The sequence below is a fragment of the Molothrus ater genome, chromosome 3 (assembly GCF_012460135.2).
Source record: "Molothrus ater isolate BHLD 08-10-18 breed brown headed cowbird chromosome 3, BPBGC_Mater_1.1, whole genome shotgun sequence".
In the NCBI taxonomy this organism is placed as follows: domain Eukaryota; kingdom Metazoa; phylum Chordata; class Aves; order Passeriformes; family Icteridae; genus Molothrus; species Molothrus ater.
In genome coordinates, this window is record NC_050480.2 from 76,035,356 (window position 1) to 76,056,174 (window position 20,819).

General features: G+C 36.8%; 1 protein-coding gene across 1 annotated transcript; it reads right to left on the reverse strand.

Annotated features, from left to right (window-relative positions):
* Positions 1-769: 769 nt before the first annotated feature.
* Positions 770-20,344, reverse strand: DDX1 (DEAD-box helicase 1). The gene is made up of 26 exons (XM_036380422.1): positions 20,287-20,344; positions 18,500-18,551; positions 17,568-17,631; positions 17,024-17,053; positions 16,709-16,805; positions 15,199-15,246; positions 14,980-15,063; positions 13,550-13,633; positions 13,044-13,120; positions 11,730-11,802; positions 11,542-11,618; positions 10,803-10,917; positions 10,175-10,313; positions 9,092-9,152; positions 7,842-7,940; positions 7,078-7,167; positions 6,307-6,495; positions 5,233-5,284; positions 4,646-4,792; positions 3,906-3,997; positions 3,318-3,390; positions 2,797-2,869; positions 2,636-2,678; positions 2,313-2,408; positions 1,437-1,557; positions 770-1,099 (listed from the first exon to the last, which is right to left on the reverse strand). Exons 1-26 carry the CDS (start codon positions 20,300-20,302, stop codon positions 969-971), a joined length of 2,223 nt encoding a protein of 740 aa, XP_036236315.1. The 5' UTR covers positions 20,303-20,344; the 3' UTR covers positions 770-968.
* Positions 20,345-20,819: the final 475 nt, after the last annotated feature.

Sequence of the window (20,819 nt, forward strand, 5' to 3'; positions counted from 1 at the left end):
TTCAAGGGGATGAAACATTCTGTGAAAAGATAACTTCACCAAGAAGGCAAAAGCTAACTTGATTTGTGGGTGTCTGGCATTCCCAATGACCTGAGATATTTGGATGACAATTGTAGGAAAAGTTACAAATTTCTAATTATCATTAAAAAGGTCACTAGAGAAAAAAAGCTAAAAAGAAATTCCAAGCCAGACTGCAGTAACAAAAAGTAAAAAATTCAACCTGTCTGAAAGCAGCACAAGAGGCATTAAATATTTCAGCCTATACTGCTGCACGAAAAAGCTTTTCCTGCAATGTTATGAAATGCTTTGATACTCACATGATATTCCCCTATGAATTCAGAAGTATTGTAGAAATTTTTGTAACAATATTGCTACAATACTGTACAATCCATTTCAGAAATTTAAGAACCATTAAATGTGAGAAGTCTAGAACTACAGAATCAAAATGCAGTTATCAGCCTAGATTGTAGGGGTTTAGGAAAACAAAGAGCTTCATCAAATACCTACTTGAGATCCGTTTTTTTTTTCTTATTTAGTATAAATATAAACAGCTGTCTGAATGAATATGAATCTATCTTTAGTCAGCCCAGCATTAAAAATTTAAAGTACACAAATAATTAAATAATTTGAAATATAAATAAATAGAAATATAAAACTTTCCTCCCACATTTGCCTAACTACCCTTGTACTTTCAATAAATTAACAAAATCATGCAAAGAATGATTCTGCAAATTAATCCTTTAAGGCAAAAAAAAACCAAACAAAACCATTTCATCTTTGACTTGTTTTATTTTATTAGGAGAACAGCTTATTCAAAGTTAACAGTGCTGAACACTCTGTTCCTCATGCAAGAAGTATATTTAGTTTTAATCACTTTCTAACTACCTCTACTCAGAGACAGTGCAGGATTTTTGTATTTGCAGGGCAGAGCATTTATTAACTCAAGCCTTCTCTCCAGTGTGGCACAATCAGAATGTTCTGAACAGCTGGTTAGGAAGATAGCCAAGATGCAAGAAAGATGTCTGAGCCTCCTTTTCAAGGGCAGCCAACTCTTGTACTGTAGGTGCCAGAATATCCACATGGCCTTTATACAGTCCACCTGCCAAAAGAGATACAATCTAAATTACATGTTCAAAGTCATTTTTCAGCAGAACTAACAATGCCCAACCACAGTCATTCGGAGAGTTAATTACTTTATTTAAAAAAAAAAAGGCACAAAAAACCAGAACAGGTATACACATACTCTTGTCACTTGCAACCTATAGACTGCATGTAACAAATGACAGCAAAGAGCTAGCAGCCTTTTATAATCCATTTATTTATCATCTATTATTTTTTATTTATAGTCTATTATTCTGTAGTGACACAGGAGACAACCAGGAAACTGGAAACTGAGCACTGCATAGCAAGGGAACTTGAGAGTAGTTCATCCTTACCTCCCAGAGCTCTCTTCTGCCCATATGTAACTTTCCCATCAAAATCATCCACTGGTACTTTTATGTCTGGTTCAACTTGGGCAATAGTGCAGTTTAAGTGTTCTTCAATCTCCCCCAGCAACTAAGAGAAAAAAACCCAAGAAGTCTTTAAATACTCTATGGTCCAAGACTAGTCAAACTAGTGTTCTGAACAGTCACATCTGAGTAGTTTGGACAGGAATGGTACACAAAACAGTTTGGTCACAGATACAGAAGACTAACACCTTTTTATTACAGACTACACAAGTTCATTTCCAATTTCAGTATGGTTTTACCCTACCTAGAAGTCTTCATTTCATACACTACCCTACTTGAATAAATGAGGCTACTTTATAACAGCTCATAGTCCAAACTTATTTTATCACAGATGAGGTCTATTTGCCCTTCTTCATTAGAGAAAGAAAGCAAGTATTGCTTTTTAACCTGCATTCATAGCTGGTATACAAATCCCAATGAAAACCTACCTAAGAGATAAAACTGTTGTTTCTCTAACCTGGGAATAGTTTAAGTGACAATTTTGCAACAAACCATCTAAACTAACATTCTCTTCAGGATATATATCTTAACAGACTTTGATTAGGAAGACTATAAAGAAACTGCAAGTAAGACTCCAACAACATTGGCTGGGAATATTAAAATAGGTTTTTATAATTAAACAACTTACAGAACATATAACTTGAAAAGTTCTAATGTTCTATGTTCTAATTTCTTCTTTAAATGGAATCAAAGGTTAAAAACACATTAAGACTAGACTGTACTTCAGCTACACAGGTGAAACAAGAACTTTATTCTGGAATCTTTTAGAGGAATTGGGGAACATTTAAGCAAAATGCTTACCTGCATCTCATTGTACCATATGGTACAACCTCCTTCTTCCTTCAGCCTGGTGTTATAACACCCTTTTCCACGACTACTGCATACATGATACCAAACCTAGAAATAATGCAAAACAACCTCTAAACTTTGTGAAATAGTTTAGTACATTCATTTTGACTAATTATAGCATGAAAAAGAATTCAGGAATCTGTTTATGTTCTCCTTCAATTAAGTAGGGACAAAAAAAAGCAGTTTTTCAATGCAGGATAAGAAGGTCAGATAGCAGCTGGGGACAGAACCTCAGTAAATAATGTCTGTCCATCTTTGCTTTGGAGTATAATTACCTTTTCTTTTTCTTTTGCCACGAGGGAGATTGCCAAACCCATCCTGAAATATTAGGAGACAAGGGAGGGAGAAATGTATTTCAGTAACTATTGCCAACTTGTGAAACAACAACAACAACAAATCTCACAACACCTGCTGGCTGCTCTGAACACACACATACCTCTCAGCTCTGCCGACTCTTCCAATTCGATGAACATAGTTCTGTTTTTCATCAGGGAGCGTCACATTGATAACTGTGTAACACAGACAGTTCACAGAGAACACAAGATTTTTTTTTTAATGTATGAGCTAAGGTCAGAGATCAGATACCTAAAATATTATTTTGATTGCTGCAATTCCTCTCCTTAGTCTATGTACATAACTTTATAGTCTATTACAACAGTTACAGGTGTAACCTGCAATACCTGCAATAAAGGCTCTCACACTCAAACTGCTTTCTCTCTGATTACTTTTTGGCAAGAATGGAAAACCGAATTAACGATTCCCAAAAATGCAGAACAACATAAAGTATTTGAGAACTTATGGTGAACAACCAAATTAAATATTGCCTAGTTTCAGCCTTTAACATCTACATCTCTTAAAATTATGCTGTAAGTCATATATTTATTTTAACTACTGGACAGGCAAATATATTGAAGCTCCAGTGCAATTCAACAGGTTAAGTTCAAAAAACTGTCTTACCATATGGTACACCATGAATATCAATTCCTCTAGCAGCAACATCTGTGCAGATCAGGAAACGGACATCTCCTCTCTGCAAAAACAGAGCTGTAATGAAGTGTTGTGCTAAACACAGCAAGCAAAATCCCAAGCAATGAAATCATAGTCCTTTGCACTTCACCTTTAAGAACACTTCAAGTAACGCATGAATAGTTCGGTGAATTTACATACTTGTTTCTTTCCCCAGCACCATAAGGCAAACAAAACCAACAAACAGCTTCATCAAAACTAAACTGTAATACTGAACCTTTTTTTTAAGTGACCAAGTACTAAAGACCTTAAAAACCAGTGTAATTACTATAGAGTTTAAAGTTAGGTTTTTATTCCAAAGTAAGCCTACTATCTTCTGAATTCAAACTCACAAAGGTCATACTGATTACCACCAGTACAGACTTCCACCTACAGAAAATGTGCCTTACAATTTCAGGAAGTGGGACACAGAGCATTTGAATGCAATTTAATTTAAATAGAGAAGTAGGAACACAAATTAACATACAAATTCAGATATTGGGAGATGAGGAAAAAGCCTTCAAAAATCTGCTGCATCACCTTAAATCTTTCCAGGTTTTGCTTTCTTTCTTGAGGTTTTCTATCACCATGCAGACAGACACAGGAGAACTGATGTCCCTTCCTATCAGGGCCTGAAAGAATTTATATGCATTAATTACATCACATATAAGCTATGACACAAAACCATATAGAATTGGAAAAAAATTTCAGAGGCATTGGGGTGGAAAAAATACACAAGACAAGCAGTAAAATACAATTTCTCCCTCCTCCCAAGAGCAGACCTGTGCAGGCACTTTTCCTTACTCTTTCCTACTCTAAATTTCTTCATTTCTACAAATGTTCATCTTCACCTTTCTCCTCACACATTCCTTTCACTGTTCCTGTGTTTTCTTTCACATTTCTCCAATGTCTTTTTAGGTGTGAACATCTCTTCCCATCTCTCTTCCCCTTACTGACTATCAATTTTACTAGCATGTTTCAGCAGAGGCACCATATATCTTCTCACTGGTTCAAATTTTGGTGCATGATAGGTTTCCATTCATTTCAGAACTATCTGGAACAGGTACAAGACCGTTCATTGCTTTCTTTCACAAAGGGCACCCCTGCAGCTGCCTGCTACAAAACTCTGAATTTTAAGCCCAGTCAGTATGCAAAAAACTGTAGCACAATTTTTTCTGTGCCGTGTCCCAGTACTGGTGACCTCTATCATACAAATTTGGTGTTGAAAAAACACAGACGTGAGAAAAGTGAGCTGAGTAAGGCTGACATGAAAACATTACCTCCACCCTGCTGGATGAAGTATTGCTCCATATTATCACAGTCTATTTTAGTCCTGCAGAAGATAATGGCTTGATCCATCTTGTGCTCTTTAATTGCTCGAACAGTGTATTCTCCTTTTAGAATTTTAATAGCTTCAGACCACATTTCTAAATAAAAATCAAGAAGTTATTTCACTCAAATTGTTTAAAAACATGAAGAACCTTTGAACTGCGTATCTTTGAAGTTCTCTAGCCTTCAAGTAGACAGTTAAACTTTTATTATTAGAGCAAGTAAGCTAAACCTTCAGTTTCTACCTCTCCCTTCCACGCTCCTGTGCTCCAAGGTGATACAATACAGGAAGAACAAAAGCACTCAGAAATTTCAGGTTTCTTATACACACCAACAAACACTTGTCTACAAATCTGCAAAATATATATTCAAGTCTCTTTGCTATTTCCCAGTTACAGAAACACATTTCTCTTCAAGACTATGAGAATGTAGAAACACAATTTTGGAGGAACATGACTCAAGGCCAGTGTCTACTACAATTTACCTTTAATTCAAAACATTTACAAGAATGTCATGATTTCTTAGTGTTGTTCATTACCTGGAGTGTTAGCGCCGGGCCGTGTATTATCTTTTGCATGTACTTCATCAGTCTAGACAAAACACAAACAAAAAAGCCCCCCAAGTCAGTAGTCCACTCTTCACAGAGAAATACTTAACTCCATTAACTTGTAACTAGGAAGAAACAAAAGTTTAGAAGTAATCTTAGCATTCTGCTCTCCTACCAGCCATGTTTACCCACCTTTAGCTACAGGAAGGTCTTGTATTTAAGAATACAAAACTTATATTCATAAAAATGGGCAATAAAACTATGTAGCCACTGGATAGGAAACACCTTTGAACAAAGTGAAGAATTGAAAACACACAAACAAACCAGAATAAAAAGATTTTGTAAAATATAGTCAAATCACATAAATAGTAATTCCTTATCTTTCCCCTATGCTAGCCTGAATTAGATATAAACTTAAAATCCAAAAGAAATAAACTCACACTAAGACTTAATGACAACACATGACAAACAGATGTTCCAAAGACAAAGAGAGATTAAGAAAACCGTAGATTTGTAACTGCATCAGAGTTGCCAAGAACAAAACATGGTTGCAGGTTATTCAGAACTTGAATACTAAAGACCTGAATAACCAACACCTTCTCATGTGAATAGGTGTCAGGTGTATGTAAGATCTGGAATCTCAAATGCAGTCTGATATGACATCCATTCCTGTAAAAACTGCTCATCTCACATGGGTTGGAGACAGAACTACCTTATAGAATGATCCATCTTGGCAGGTTTATTCCCTCCTGCCAAGTCAGAAAAGAGATACTAAGTACAGTTAGGCCATGGACCATTAGCTGTGAAATGAGTGAAAAAGCACAATGCCATTGCTCTCTAGTGCAAATCAGACTGTTACTCAATCAAGCTCTTCCTCAGCCATGCTTGTAACACTGAGCTGTTCAGAAACAGAGTTATGACACCACTGATATGATGCTGACTACCATGAAACAAACCATTTCAGATTAAGCTGTTTCAATAGCCAGCAAAGATCCTTCAATATTAGGCCCCTGTTCTGAAGGTTAAATAAGTAAACATGGACAAAAAAACTCAATTTTCACTTACTCTGATATGATTCTTGCCAAGCCTTTCCCAGAGTTTATCAGTTTTTGGATTTACAGGCACAACTACATGGTGTACAGTTTCAGGGACAGAATCTTCTCCTTTCAAATCTACCCAGGTAGGAAAATGCATGATTTTTTCGGATAGTTTTTTCACATCAAAAGAATGCAGGGTTGCAGAGCACACAATCACCTGAGAAGAAGAGAGTCACATGGATACCACTGAAGATAAGATCCTCCCAGTCCAAAAAGGTGAGAGTAGAACTGTATGAATGTTATGTAGTTGAATAGCATAACATAGCAAAACAGAAAATGTTTGGATCTCCTCATCACAGTTGGCAAGAGTCAGGATGCAAAATAAGTTGATTAACTATTCTGTTACAGAGACCCAAAAAATTACTGGGAAGAATGCAAAACTATTGAAAGCTGATGAGTCAAGAGTATTAATATGTTAGAAATCATAAAGTATGTGTTCAGTCATGTTTGCTAGATTTATATATAAATAATTCAAAATAAATTGAAAACTCCTGAACACTAGGCTTCAACATCTAGGAGGCTAAAAATATTTTCACAGGCAATTACTGAACTCACTGAACATGTGTTAGTTTTGGACAAGAGCTTTTGGGAACGCCAAAGAAGCATGCTCTATGCCAAATAATAGTCAACAACTGAAAGCAGAACACACAACACACCCCCAAAAATATTTAAGCAAACAAAACAAACTAAAAAAAAACCCACAACAAAAAAAAAAAAACAAACCACAAATATTTTATACCTGAAGTCTTTTTCCATCTGAGGTTATCTGAGGAATTTGACTATGGATCCTGTTTATAAAATCTGAATAACCTTGGAGGAGAAGGCCATCCTGTGTGGGGATGAAATAAAAGAGATGAAGCTGCAAATCTTCTCTCATTTCTCAGTCTTTACACTTGAGTTAGATAAGCAATACACTCCTAGTCTCAGAAGTTCCTGCTTTTAATTAGCTGGACAGTCAGTGCATAGCAGGGATATTATTACTAAGGAGGAAAACCCAGTAAAAATGTGGAGCACTTACATTATAGCTGCTGAGAAGCTAAGCAGCTACTCCTAGCTAACACCCCAAGGCATTTGATCTTTGTGAATATTCAGATGTACTACCAGAGATCACAGAGATGCCCTTATTTCACAGCATACTGAGTACAACATTCACTAGCCTCAAGACCTGCTGGGTTAACTAACACTTATATTTTGTCTTTGTCCTTCGAGCTCCCTGCAGTGGCAGGGACAGACTTCAGTACCTTGTAAATATAATTTGAAATACATTTTCCTATCAGAAAAATTCCAAACAGATTTAACAGAGAGGCCAGGAGTGTGGGAGGGGAAAAAAAAGCAGGTTACTATGGTTGCAAACAATGAGAGGATTAAGGTGGAACAGTCTATAGGTACCTAATTGTTCCACTGAATTATCAAATACTATAGAACAACCATGTTTCACTTTTTTTGCAAATATCATACTGCATTTAAGAACAGAATTTAAGTAGCACTTAGTTCTCTACATACAGCTTCATCCAGAACCAGGAATCTAACTTGAGATAAATTAATCTTCCCTGTTGAGACCAGGTCATCCAGCCTTCCAGGAGTTCCAACAACAATATCCACCTATGAAGTACATAAAGAGTATGAGTTGGTCCTGTAACTAACTAGAGACATGAAAAGTTTTATCTAAGCTTAACATTATGAAACAATTATCAGTATAATGCTTTATTTACTATTAATTATAACTTCATAAAATCCTAGAGTAATTTGTGTCGGAGGGATCTCTTGAGATTATCATCTGGTCTCCACTCCCCACTTTCACATGCAAATCAAGGACAATTTCTAAGTTATTTTAGGTAGCTGCCTAATACAATTTTCAGTACCTTTCTGGAAAGGGATCCTACAACCTCCTCTCTGAGCAACCTGCATTTTGGTTCTACAGTCATTTCATTAGCAGCATCTACCTTAGGGAAGAAGCCTTCCCTTATTTGGGAAGTGCTGTGCCCCTTTTTCCTTCCCTGAACCCCAAGCAGTGTAATCTTGTTATCAAAAGCCAACAAACAGATTTGTTTTTAAACGGGGATAAATTTTTCTCAAGGTAGAAGGATACAAAATCTATTGACTACAGAAATAACTACAAATTTTGCCAGACAGAAAGGTTCACAATCAAAAACTTAGCATTCACATGGAAGTCAAATAATCTTCCAGCTCAAGTAGGCTTAACAGAAATTTTTCATTTTGGCAGCTAGAACCACTAGAAAATTTATCAAGAGTGATGTGCTTTCACTTCCAAAAGTGAGTCTTAAATAAAAAACACGGCCCTGTGACTCTGTTCTCCCTACAGTGAGACTGAATCAAGTGTACATTCCATGCCGCTGAAACCAGACCACTTCCTTCTATGTAGGACTGGTTTGTAGTGTAGGTTCATCTTGATAACTGCAGACTATTGTTATTCACAAAAACAGGACAGAAGTTAATAGGAAAACTGTCTTGTTGATTAAGAACAAATGGCAAACAACTGAACTTTCATTTTAAGATTTTCAGGAGTACTCAGGCTCCAAGAGAACTTAAGTAGTATAGGTACTTGTATTGACATGGAAGTAAAGGAACAGCTGCTAGACTGCTGTAACATGAGCTTCCTATTGACTGTACATTTTTGTTTTAACATGTTTATTATTCTTATTACATGAGTTACCACCATTAATATCCTCTAGCAACATCATCAATTGCTTGGAACCCAAACTAATAAATCATATGAAAAAAATACCACTTACACCTTGTTCCAGTACAGAGAGTTGATCTCTTGCAGCCACTCCACCAATAATAAGCAGTTCCCTAAAATTACATCAATATATTTGAGATTTACCCATTTATTATATTCAGAAGGTATACTTAGAATCAGTCTTCAGACAGATGTTTTTATTGATAACTGACAATTAACAGCTCTGAACAGTAATTTCAAGAACAAAATAGAAAAAATTAATTTTGAAACTCATCCTTTCACAAGTGTACGTCAGTTCCAGTGAAAACTTTGTTACCAAACTGTAATTGAATGTGATTATCACTGTTGTTTTAAGCAAATTAGCACCTTAACAAATTTAATCTTACAAAAAATGTTTATCAAAAATCTCAAAAATAATGTAACTTAGTGCACTAAAGTTTCCTGTGCCCTTGAAAGTTAGAAATGCAAATAACAGTAAACTAAATTAATCTTCCATTGTAGTTTGCCCATTCCTATTGCTTAATCCCAGCAATTCTAGTAAATGAACTCTTATAAACAGATTGCTGTTTATCATTGGGAAATGCTTAAGTTTTAGAAGCACAGTTGTCTCTCAAAGCAGAGACAACTTAACAAGCACTATAGATGATTCATTTTTCAGAATTGCACCTCCATGATAATTTTTCCTGCAAGCACATTAATTAAAGAGAGCAGACCCTGTATACAACTATTTGATGGAGATGAAAAACAAACAAAATGAGGGGGTAGAAGGAGATGGAGGCATAGGAAAATGTTTAGGAAAGAAAGGCAGTAAGCAGATAACATTTTTAATCAAGAGAAGCATGTGAAGTATCATACTAGCTATCACTGATAATTAAAAAAAAACACCTACCTACCAAATTTCTTGTATGAGAAAAAGGCAGTCCACTGATAAAACATACCAAAAACCCCTAAGTGGTCTAACTGCAGTTGCATAGTCAGAAGTTTGGTTGGTAGCAGGTTATTACTGATATTATTATTGTCAGCAGCACTGCAGATTATGGTTCACTTAGCTACAAAGTGGAACCTACTCCCCATCTCCCCATGAAGTTACAACCATGGAAAATACCATAAATGCAACTAACAAATTCACTTTTACCTTAATTTGGGATTATCAACATATTTTTTGAACTGCTTCACATTGTTCAAAGTTTGTTCTGCCAGCTCTCTTGATGGTTCTACAATCAATGCTTTTGGAGCATTTGGAAGGTTCTGTGCTTGAACCACTTGGGCATTTCCTAAGTGGAAAAAAAAAATCACCATTAAGACAAACTATATTCCTATTCTGGAATTTTTTACTGGAAACAGATCTGGATTTTCTATTAGTAATTAAAACCTAATAATTCTATATGCTCCATTCAGAGGTGATGTGATTGCTCTCTCAATTATGAGTAACTTCAGAATAATGATCAGAACTTACAAGTTGGTGTACTGGCCATGCAGGATAATCCATTCCATTGTGGGGCATAAAGACCCACACATTTTTACAATAACACTGTTGAAAAACTTAGCTGGACTTCTTTTATCTGATGTACTTCTAAATTCCAAATATGAAAGACTATTGGTGGTTTAACAGTAAGAAAATCTGGTATACTTTCAAAAAAGCATCAATATTTCTTCATTACTGCTCTATTTAAGATCTTTCTGATTGCAATTAAAGGGATCCAAAGATGCTGCAACACAACCTGAATACAGAAACAAGAGAAGTTTGTAAAAATGTAACCTACCTGAGTGTTGTGATTTTACAACACTACCCTCAGGAGCCTTGCAAAGGCCAACATAGCCATCTTTTGGTGGAAACTTGAAATCTTCTTCACCAAAATTGAATTTCAATTCCGCATTCTAGGTATCAACAAAGTTGTGTCATACACACAGATTCAAGAGACCACAAAAAATGAGAAACAACTCAGTAATGAAAAAAAACAGAAAAAAACAAGAAGATGGGAGAAGGAAACACTTTGTCTATCTTATACATTCCTCCTCCCCAAGTTGCTGGAACTTAAGCCAACTTTTAACCAAAGAATTTTTTCTGAAGTTGTACATCTCTCTAACCACTGAAAGGACATAGTACTACTTTACAGTAATGTTAGAGTACAGAAGAAATGAAACAAGCTATCTGACTTTCAAGCTATTTGCTTGTATCAGTTGAATGGCAGTATACAACAGTTTAATACACACAACATAGCACTGTTATTAGGAATTAGTTGTCCATGCTATTCTACCTATAAATTCAAGATTAAAATTTGAATTTAAACATTTAGCTTAAATGGTACTCAAAGCTATTTATTACTTAAATGTACTCAAAGCTACATTATTACTTCAGTAGTGAATACTGGTAAACCAAAGAAAACTGACTTTACATGCACAACTGCAGTAACTGTAAGTGGCTATGCAAATTTTATACTTAATTATAAACAAACCCAGAAAAATTATAATAATCTTGGACATCTGTAATATTCCTGTTACCTTCAGTACACAAGCTGCAAAAAGTGCTTGGTTCCTTATATGTGGAGGGATTTCAAATGCAAGGCCAAGGTCCTTCCCTGAAAATAAGGTTGGTTCAGTCAGACTCTGCAAGTGTGTGCATTCCTCTCCTTCCCTCCCCCCAACAAAAGCATCCAAATAAAATTCCAAACAAAGAGAATAAAACTTACCATTTTTGGAAAATTTTATTTGTCCTTTTTCTGTGTCTAGGTAACAGCCAATTGTATCATGCATAGTGAATTCCTGCAAAAAAAAAAGTTTGTGAAGCTAAGACATTTTCAGTGCATTAAGACAACTTAGTGCTTATATTCTGTCAGCTTTTAGTTTTCTCACCTCTCCCTAACAAATGCTGATTCTTGACAGAAGTCAAGTAAGCTCAATTTATTTCAGTCAGACCATTGTAAATTGAACACATATTTTTATTTGATCACAAGTCTTCAGTAAACTGCCCAATTGATCTTGGTATTTAAACATTTATTACTGCTTTAAATTTACTTCAAAAACCAACACAACGACAACAATACATTTAAGCCATTTACCTGGAAGTATTCTGCATTATGGAAAAGCACATTAGTCACATATTTATTAGCCAATGTAAATCTAAGCTTAGAACACCAAACATGACATCAGAAAACTGTATTTTTACTATAATAAAAGACTAATGCTTGAAGATGACACTATATGCATGTTATGTATACTTAAGTGCTTTATTTTAGTAACTTGAAATCTGCTAATTTTACAAGTATTAAATAACATTTATACATTAAGTGCTTCCAATCAACAGCTCAAGAATCACTGTTAAACAACCTACAGTAGTCATAAAAGTTGCAGGTTTTATGACATTGAGCTGTTATTATTAGCACAAAAAAATAAGAGTTTCTGCTTAAGTACTCATTTATTTATGTTTACACATCTCAATTCCACTGCTACACTACACAAAATCCATTATAGATATTCCCAGACGACACTTCGGAAGTGTACATTAAGGTAATGGCAAACCCAACTCAATAGCCAGAAGTAGTGCACTCTATGTTTTAGTAGAAATTAATAATGCATTTTGACAGATTAAAGAGTTGTGAAATTACTTATATTTTAACTTCTAGTAAACAGAATACAATGCCCTCACTTGCATGTTCCCAGTGTATACATATGGGTTGATTTATTCAAGCTAAAGATGAAGTCAGTCAAGACAAATCTCAAGAGGTCAGTTAACTTTTAATCTGTAACACACAGCAAAATTTTAACTTCTAAATGAGCGTAAATATAATTGCAATATAACCACTATCATGTCTCAGCTTATAACTGCTTTTGTTGAATCTTTTAATAAGCTTTTATGCAAAAATGCTTCAATGTTCCATTGCCCTTTTGCCCAGTGAGCCTCCCTTAGCAGTGAGCCCTATTTCCAAAGACAGTTGATTGTAACAGCACAAAACTAACATGCAAAACTTTAAAAAATATTTCTGCCAAATGCAATTCAAGCTTACCTCACCATAGCTGTCAAATTGCTTGTTGTGAGATTTCTTACCAGTGCCACCAAATCCAAAGCCAAATTTATCAGTGCCTGAAGATAAGACAATAGGTTTTTATCTTCTGGTTGACACATTATGCTTTTTCCTTTTGGTATTAGCAACTGAAATGTCCAACACTATCACATAAACAATTTGCTGCTGATTACTAACTTCTGACCTGGATGTACACCAAACTAGTACTTTTGCAGCAGTACATTTATAGATTTTACCAGTCTCCAGTCATCTTCATTAAAAATAAAAAAAAAAAGGCGTAAAAGGCAGAAAGTCACATAAGACAAGAAAACACTGCCACAACCAGAGACTTCCCCTTACAGGAATTAAAATACTTATACAAAACATTTTCAACTCCCCAATACTGGGATCCTTCCCGAAGAGTCCATTCTCTGCAACACTAGAACAGCACTCCACCCATTCCATGTCAATATAAAAACTACCTATAGGCTCTTCAGAAGGAAACTCACCCAGATCTAGTGAAGCCTGCATAGTTGACCAACCAACTCTGCACAAGCCTTGGTCATGACAGGAAACTTCATAGTAATATTTTCCTTTAAAAAAAAAAGAAAGGAACTAATACAATACCCAAATTCATTAAGGTGGTTCAGTCTTGCTACTTCCAAGACCATACAAATCTAACATCCGAGTCCTGCTGAAAGTGTCATGAAATCCCCTACACTGTGTTTGTGTGAAAAGGTCAATTGTATACCTATGTAGGAAACGAAGAAACAGCAGGCAAAAGAGACAAAGTACTCACTGAGAGGTAGAGTGTGAAAGGCTCCAAAGGAGTGACAAGCAAGAGAGAAGTGGTCCTACTCAATGCACAGGACCTGATAAAACTCAGGAGGTTCTGCAGAATCAGAACCAGACCACCAGCATGCTCCAGTATCAACAACTCCTTGTGCCACTTGAAGAACATCCAGCTGGCTGTTATGTACACACAGACTACAGAATTATCTGCACAGCCCATTAGAGGAGACTGTTTAGGGTCTTTCTGAACACACTTCCAGAATCACTGGAGTATCAGGATGACTCTACTTCTGAGTCAAGTGTTAGGGTTGGCCTCTCAACTACTGCTACAACTACAGAACCATGAAATTTTTGCACATCTGCATGAAGTCTGTGAGGAAACAACTCAAAGTACTGTGTGTATAGCCATTTCCTAAAAAAAGGCATTCTGATGAATGTTAGTTACGATTCTGCCTCCTGCAACTCAGTCTCCTATTGATGCCTGAAGATTTTTAGCTTTCTTTGTATACTTCATGTATTTGTAGCTTAGTAGAGTGTTAAATGCCTAGGTATAACTTCTAGTACTATTTTCCAGCTCTCTTTACAATAGGGAACAAACTCTTTGACACATTCTTAGAAGTTTTGTTTAGTCTTGCTTGTTAGTTTACCAAGGACATTTTATTTTGTACCACATATCATAGACATAATAAAGGTAGGATCTGAGGACCAGGGGGAGGACTCCAACGGGGCAGAATCTGGGGGGGGGGGGGGGGTTACCTAACCAACTGCTCCTTTAACTGGACAATATTGGCTGAATATTCTAACTGCCTGATCTTATAAAATTGTAGCAATCTAATTCGGGGCATGGGTTTCACCATATTGTGCACTGAAGGCTTTCAAGTAAATGTTTGCTTTTCTATTATAATTTTAAGGTTGTTTAGGAAGATTTTGTTCTACTTTCAGGCATCACTATCAGGGAAAAGGTAATTTACAACACAAGGAGAACAAAACAGAAGTATTGGTCATTTCCAAGTCTTAAGCTACTAAATATGGTCAGATGGATAGAAAGATTTTAATGCAACCATCTACATTAACAATGGCTGACAAGCAGGTATTTCTGCTAAAACTTTTCTGGAAGAGTATTCAAAACACATCACTTTATATGTACCTTTAGTCACTCCTCTAGTTGCTCTGCATCCATGCCATTCTTTTATCTCTCTGCTTTGGCAACACAAACCATCTGATCCAATTGCTGAAAATTAGAAGACAGTTTTAGTTAAAGAAATTGCCTAACTGCTTTTAAAAGAAAACTTCATGCATTCTTTCCTCTAGCTTATTCTTTTTTACACCAAGTAAAAATTCTCAAGTGAACAGCAGGACAACTCACCAAAAGCTGATCCTCTGTCATAGGGGTTCATTTGCCATTTATTGAGCACTAAGTTGGAAAGACAATAACAGAAAAAGCATTTAATCCACAAATCAAGCCTGAGAAACTCAAATTAGATGTTCAAAATGTTTCTAGAGTGTTTGGCTTAATTTTCTGGGGAAATAGTTTTGTTCCAATGAAATTCATGTAAGCTCAAATGAAGGCATACAATCCGAAGAAGGGCACAAATGCTTAATGCAAAGGGATTCTATGGAAGTTTAGATTATTCCACTAAGGACAGATTAAGTTACTTAAAAATGCAACTGCAAACAAGGAAGACTTTTATAAAATAAGGCAGTTTCACACAATCACAATCAAATTCAGATGGAAAATACCCAAAACTATATAAAGAACAACAAATTTCAAATGCATTATTTGCCATTTCCGTTCCAAGCTTACATTAAGGTATCTTTCAGGCTCTAAGTTAAAATGTCATTACTAAGGAGCTAAGATAATGCACATAGAATTTTTGACTTCATTTTTCATATGCCAAATAACATGCTGTAATAAAATATATACATGACTTAAAAAAAACCAGGTGTCATTTCAATTAGGTTTACTGAGTGTATTAGTGTATTCATATTACATTCTCTCGATGAGGATTTAACTTTTTTAAAGTTGACTTTACTGACACCAATGTAGCAGCAGTTATAATGATGACAACTTCGATAATATCTTCAGAGTCTTGTTTGTGCAAATACTGTTCACTTACATAAAACCCAATCTTATCAGTACCACAGACTGGACATGGTTATCAGCTTTACAGTTCCAAGCCTAATTAAATGGATGCATAACAGACTCTCAAATACTGTGAGGATATTATCATAGTTACAGTCCATTTTATATAGCTGAGTTCCAGCCCAATACATTTCCTGCTCAATTCAATGTTTACTAGAAGAAACAAGATATCAATTATTCAATTCCAAACCTAGGCAGGTGCCAAAAGGAACACAACAGATCTACTCGGCACAGCAGAATTGAAAGGTCCTACACTGTTATCCCAGGCACATAAAAATAAGTCTGAGCCTAGAAGAGCTTTCTGCTCAAGCTCACTTAAGAGGCCCAAACTAACTCCATGGTGTCACAGCTTGTCTCACCTAATCCTGGAATAGAAAGATATTTTTTAACTCCTTCTTTTAAGGTGGACACCACCACCACATCTTGCAAGGCATTAACCTAGTATGGGGCTTTCAGAAGAACACTGGAAAGCCAGGTGTGGATCAGCCAGCCCCAAGCTGAAAAGAAGAGCATTACTAAGAGTCTGCAGTCAAATGCACACCAGTTCTTCCCATGATTCCACCAGTAAATTTATATTCTCTGTTTAATAAAACACTGAATGACTATATTTACACTATCCCAAATTATGGAAAAAATACTTACCTAATGGCAGGTTAACTCTACTTCTAAAAGTGACAAAATCAACACAAGTTAGCAGAATTTTGAATTTAAGGAATGTGACACAAAAACTTACCTGCCCCTCCAGTTTTAATAGTGGCTTTTCCTTTCTTGCCTTCCATTTGGTCTTTCAGTGTTTCATAAACAATCTGGATAACTGGAATGCTGAAAGCCTAAAATGAAAAGTCACTTTCATTCCACAAGTTATACACTTATTTCCAGCCTCATTTTTGGGTGCAATATCACAGCCAGAAGTACTGAAATACATTCCTACATATATGTTGGTAAAGACTATTACCAATAATGCTTAAACACATATAAACACTCTCTCTGCATTTATGAGACCACTTAAAGACTTTTACTTTCTGCTAACATAAATTTGATTACTTACACCAGTTTTTCCACTCCCAGTTTCAGCAGCCTATAGGAAGAAAAATACAAGAGTTTTACCAGGACTGCTGGTAAAAATAAATAAAAAAAATAAACATAAGTTTATTTTTTATGAAGTATTATTTTGGCTTATGGAATGAAGAACACAGAGAACCATAAAAGACAGGATGAACAAGGCATACTAATCTGATACTTTCGGAGTTATTGATACTGCAGCATTGGCTTGGGCAGTATCTGGCATGTTCCATATAGAGCTGTGTCAAGTATTTATAGCAAAAGGAGAGCAGATGAGATCAGACAGGTCTCATTTATGTGGCAGTGCCTGTCAAGAAGTCAAAAAATAAAGCCCAATACTCCCAGATTTCATCTGCAAGAACAGCTGGAAACACACTAGTAACTCAAAGTGAATATACTTTCTACTGAAGCAGGACAGGAGAGCTAGTCTAACTATGGACCTGTCCAGAAAGAACAAAATTCACCACACCAACAACAACTGAAAGACACAGGATTCTTATTTCTAAAAATAGGCTATCCTGCCTACATACCATAAGCACATCACCACCTCCTAAGATCAACGGGATGGATTCTGCTTGGATATCTGTAGGGAGACTACAGGAAAGAACACATTAACACAAAATAATGTTCTACATCAATAGAAAAAGGAATTTTTACTTATCTAGAAATTCACAGAAACCAAATAATCTGCAAGATAAAGTAGGTAACTGCTATTTCTCCTGGCTTGCAGTGGATTCAGCTGCACCTTGGTAAGAGCAGTACATTTCACATCATTATGCTAAGTTATAAAAAAAACCCCTTATTAACTACATATTCCTTGTCTTCCTTTCTTCAAATGAGTTTTTCTTTAAAGTCACTTATGCTGACTTCATTTACATGATTCCTGTTCAAAACTGGAAAAAAAAAAGTTAAGACAACTAAACTCAAACAGCATTTTCAGACAATCACAGCTAATTAATATTCATATGAGAAGAACTACATACATTAAGTTTGTCCATACTGACAACTTTCTGAATGACAATTCAACTCAAACTCTGAAGTAAAAACACGTTGGCCAAACAAGTAACCAAACACAAGAATAATAACTTTTTTAGAAGACCGACACACATGCACTATATTTGAAAAACACAATAATAGACCACAGTCTGGAAAACATGAACTGAACTAGCATTAATTATGTGACAGTATTTCATCCATGATACATAGAAATAAACCAGAGGCACAGAGCCTTTTGTGAAACAACAGAAGTCAAGCATAAGCAGTCGTGGTCTGCCTGACCAAGGTTAAGTGTTATTGCTGCAGTCACAGTTTGTATTCTTCAGTCTCTCACACTACAGAGAAGCACATGAGAGTTAAAGGACAACACACATCCACTTTGCTTTAATGTGACAGCAGAGATGCTTTAAGAACCATGTCATACATTGCTGAAAGGCAAATTAGAGTTTGCCACACTCCTACTTACAGCCAGTCCATCTCCTCCACTGCTTGAGCTATCTCAGGCATAACACCCATTTCTGTAAGACAAGTAAAGAAGGATCAAGCAGTGTTAATAACCTCACATCACCCAAAGATTGCCAAGCATCAACACTTCCAGCTACAGACAGAACCATGGAAAACCACTCTTTTGGGCAACAGCATATGCTGCCTTCACTCCAGCACCCACTGATGGAGACATTCTCCCTTCCTCACAGGCAGCTTTGAGAGCTGTCCCCACTCAGAGCAGAGTCAGGCACACACAGGGCACAGGGGCAGGTACAGATGCAGCAGCAAAGTGAACACACTGGGAACAGAGCACCATTCCAAGGGCAAGGTACTTATCTTTGCACCTCTAAGGAAACTGCCTATGCAGACAATGGGTCAGACTTTGTTAACCACAAATACCCAACTTTCTCTACAGTTGAGGTATAAACAGTAGAAAAAACCTGTATCCTGTAAGGACTCTAGTTCAAATCTTGACTGACAATAAGACAACAAGGTTTTGATTTTGATAAAGTTATTAATTACAGACACCTTTTAAAGTTTTTTCTTGGATACCCCTTCTGGCAAACGCATCTCAAGGTCTGATGGTTGTACCTCAGACACAAGTTAAATATGGAGCAACATGCTTGTATGTTGACAAACAAATCCTCTGTATTTAAAAAGGAAAACAAAAGAAACCTGCAGCTATTCAATACAGGCAAGAGGAAAGCAAATCCTAAGTGACCCAAATGCTGGTAGCACACCATCAAAATTACAATTTATCTGTTGGCCATCTCTTTGGGTACATAAGGTTACTCTAAATCAATTCCTTCAGCTACAAACATGCTGTAAGAAATGTGTTTTATTTGTAATGTGATTTTAGGAAGCTTTAATATTTTCAAGTGCTGGGCTCTAATCCTACAAAAGTAGACAATCCACACAAGCAACAAAATCAATAGCAATCAAAACCAATTTCTACTAATTCCAAGTTGGAAAAAAATCTGTATTTTTTTCCCATATACTTACAGCTCACACAGCTTAATTCAATATAAAGTACAAGAATTTAATCAAACAATGACACCACGACATTTTCCTCAACTACATCCAAATTAATCCAAACTGACCTTAGATCTCGGGAAGAAGCTTCAGCATTTTGCCCCCATAATAAGATGCAAAAAGTTCAGTTAAAAGGAACAAACTAAAAACCCCATATACATTAAAACTTTACAGAACTCTGATCTTGACTGGTTGCCTAGTTCCACAAATATCTACGTGGGGAAGGGGACACAGAGTGATGCTTCCTCCTTTAATAGTAAGCTTTTGGATTACAGTTTACTATTATATACACATATATAGTTTATATAATACATATAGTTTGCCAAATCGTATCACCAAGCAGAGCTTCTCTTACCAAAAGCCAGTTATTATCCACTGCTATACAGAGAACAGTTATGATAAACCTCCTGTTACTGAAACCAGCCAGCATGAGGAACGCGCCTAACTTTTAAGCAACCCCTTTGCTAGATCCACATATGCAATAAAACCTGCCAAACCATTCCGATAACCATTTCTCAAAGCCTACAGAAGCCCGAGGACACGGGGAGAAGCACCTACATCCCCCGCAGGCCTCGCAACCTCCAGCCTGATCTATGGTCAGCCACACACTACCGCGGGCCAGTCTGGAAAGGCGGCCGAGGAGCTTCCCTCGGTGCTGCAGGGAGCCCGAGAGCCGGCGGGCAGAGGCGAGAGGCTCCCTCAGGGCCGAGAGGCCGCGGCCCCCGCGCCACGTACCCGAGAACGCCGCCATCTTCGCCCCGTGAGCGCCGCGAACGCCGCAGCGCGCAGGCGCGCGGCCCGGCCGCCGCTTTATGGGGCCGGGTGGGCGCAGGAGCCGCCGCGCCGCGCGTTCCGCCCCGGCCCGTGAGCGCCCCCGGGTATTGGCGGCCCAAGGCGCCTCAGAGACTCAAACACACCGCGGCGTGTGTCACTTATACACCAACTAGGATACTTTCTTCTCCAGGTTTTACAGAAGCTTCCCCAAATTCTGCACCATCTTGTTCTAGGGTGACTTCTACTGGCATTAAATGCAAGAACCTTCGGAGTTTTGTAAAAAACAAAATGAGATTGCAAGTGCAAAGTGCAGGTTCTGCAGTTACATCAGGAGCCAATGGTGCATTTGTCTGCTAAGTGGAAGGCACAGCATAAACCATTGCCTATGCTTTCCATTGTGAAACACAGCCTCAGTCTTTCTGAAGGCAGCATGAGATAGAGACACATCTGGGTCAGAGGCCAAAAAAAAACCCAAAACAAGCATCTCTGACAAC

Bases quoted from the DNA above. Each gene is read 5' to 3' on its own strand.
- DDX1 (XM_036380422.1), bottom strand. The intron at 15,247-16,708 runs GTAAGTTTTTGT...TTTCCAACTTAG, and splicing joins TATTAAAACTGGAGGGGCAG to TGCTCAATAAATGGCAAATG. The intron at 1,100-1,436 runs GTAAGGATGAAC...CTCTTTTGGCAG, and splicing joins GCAGAAGAGAGCTCTGGGAG to GTGGACTGTATAAAGGCCAT.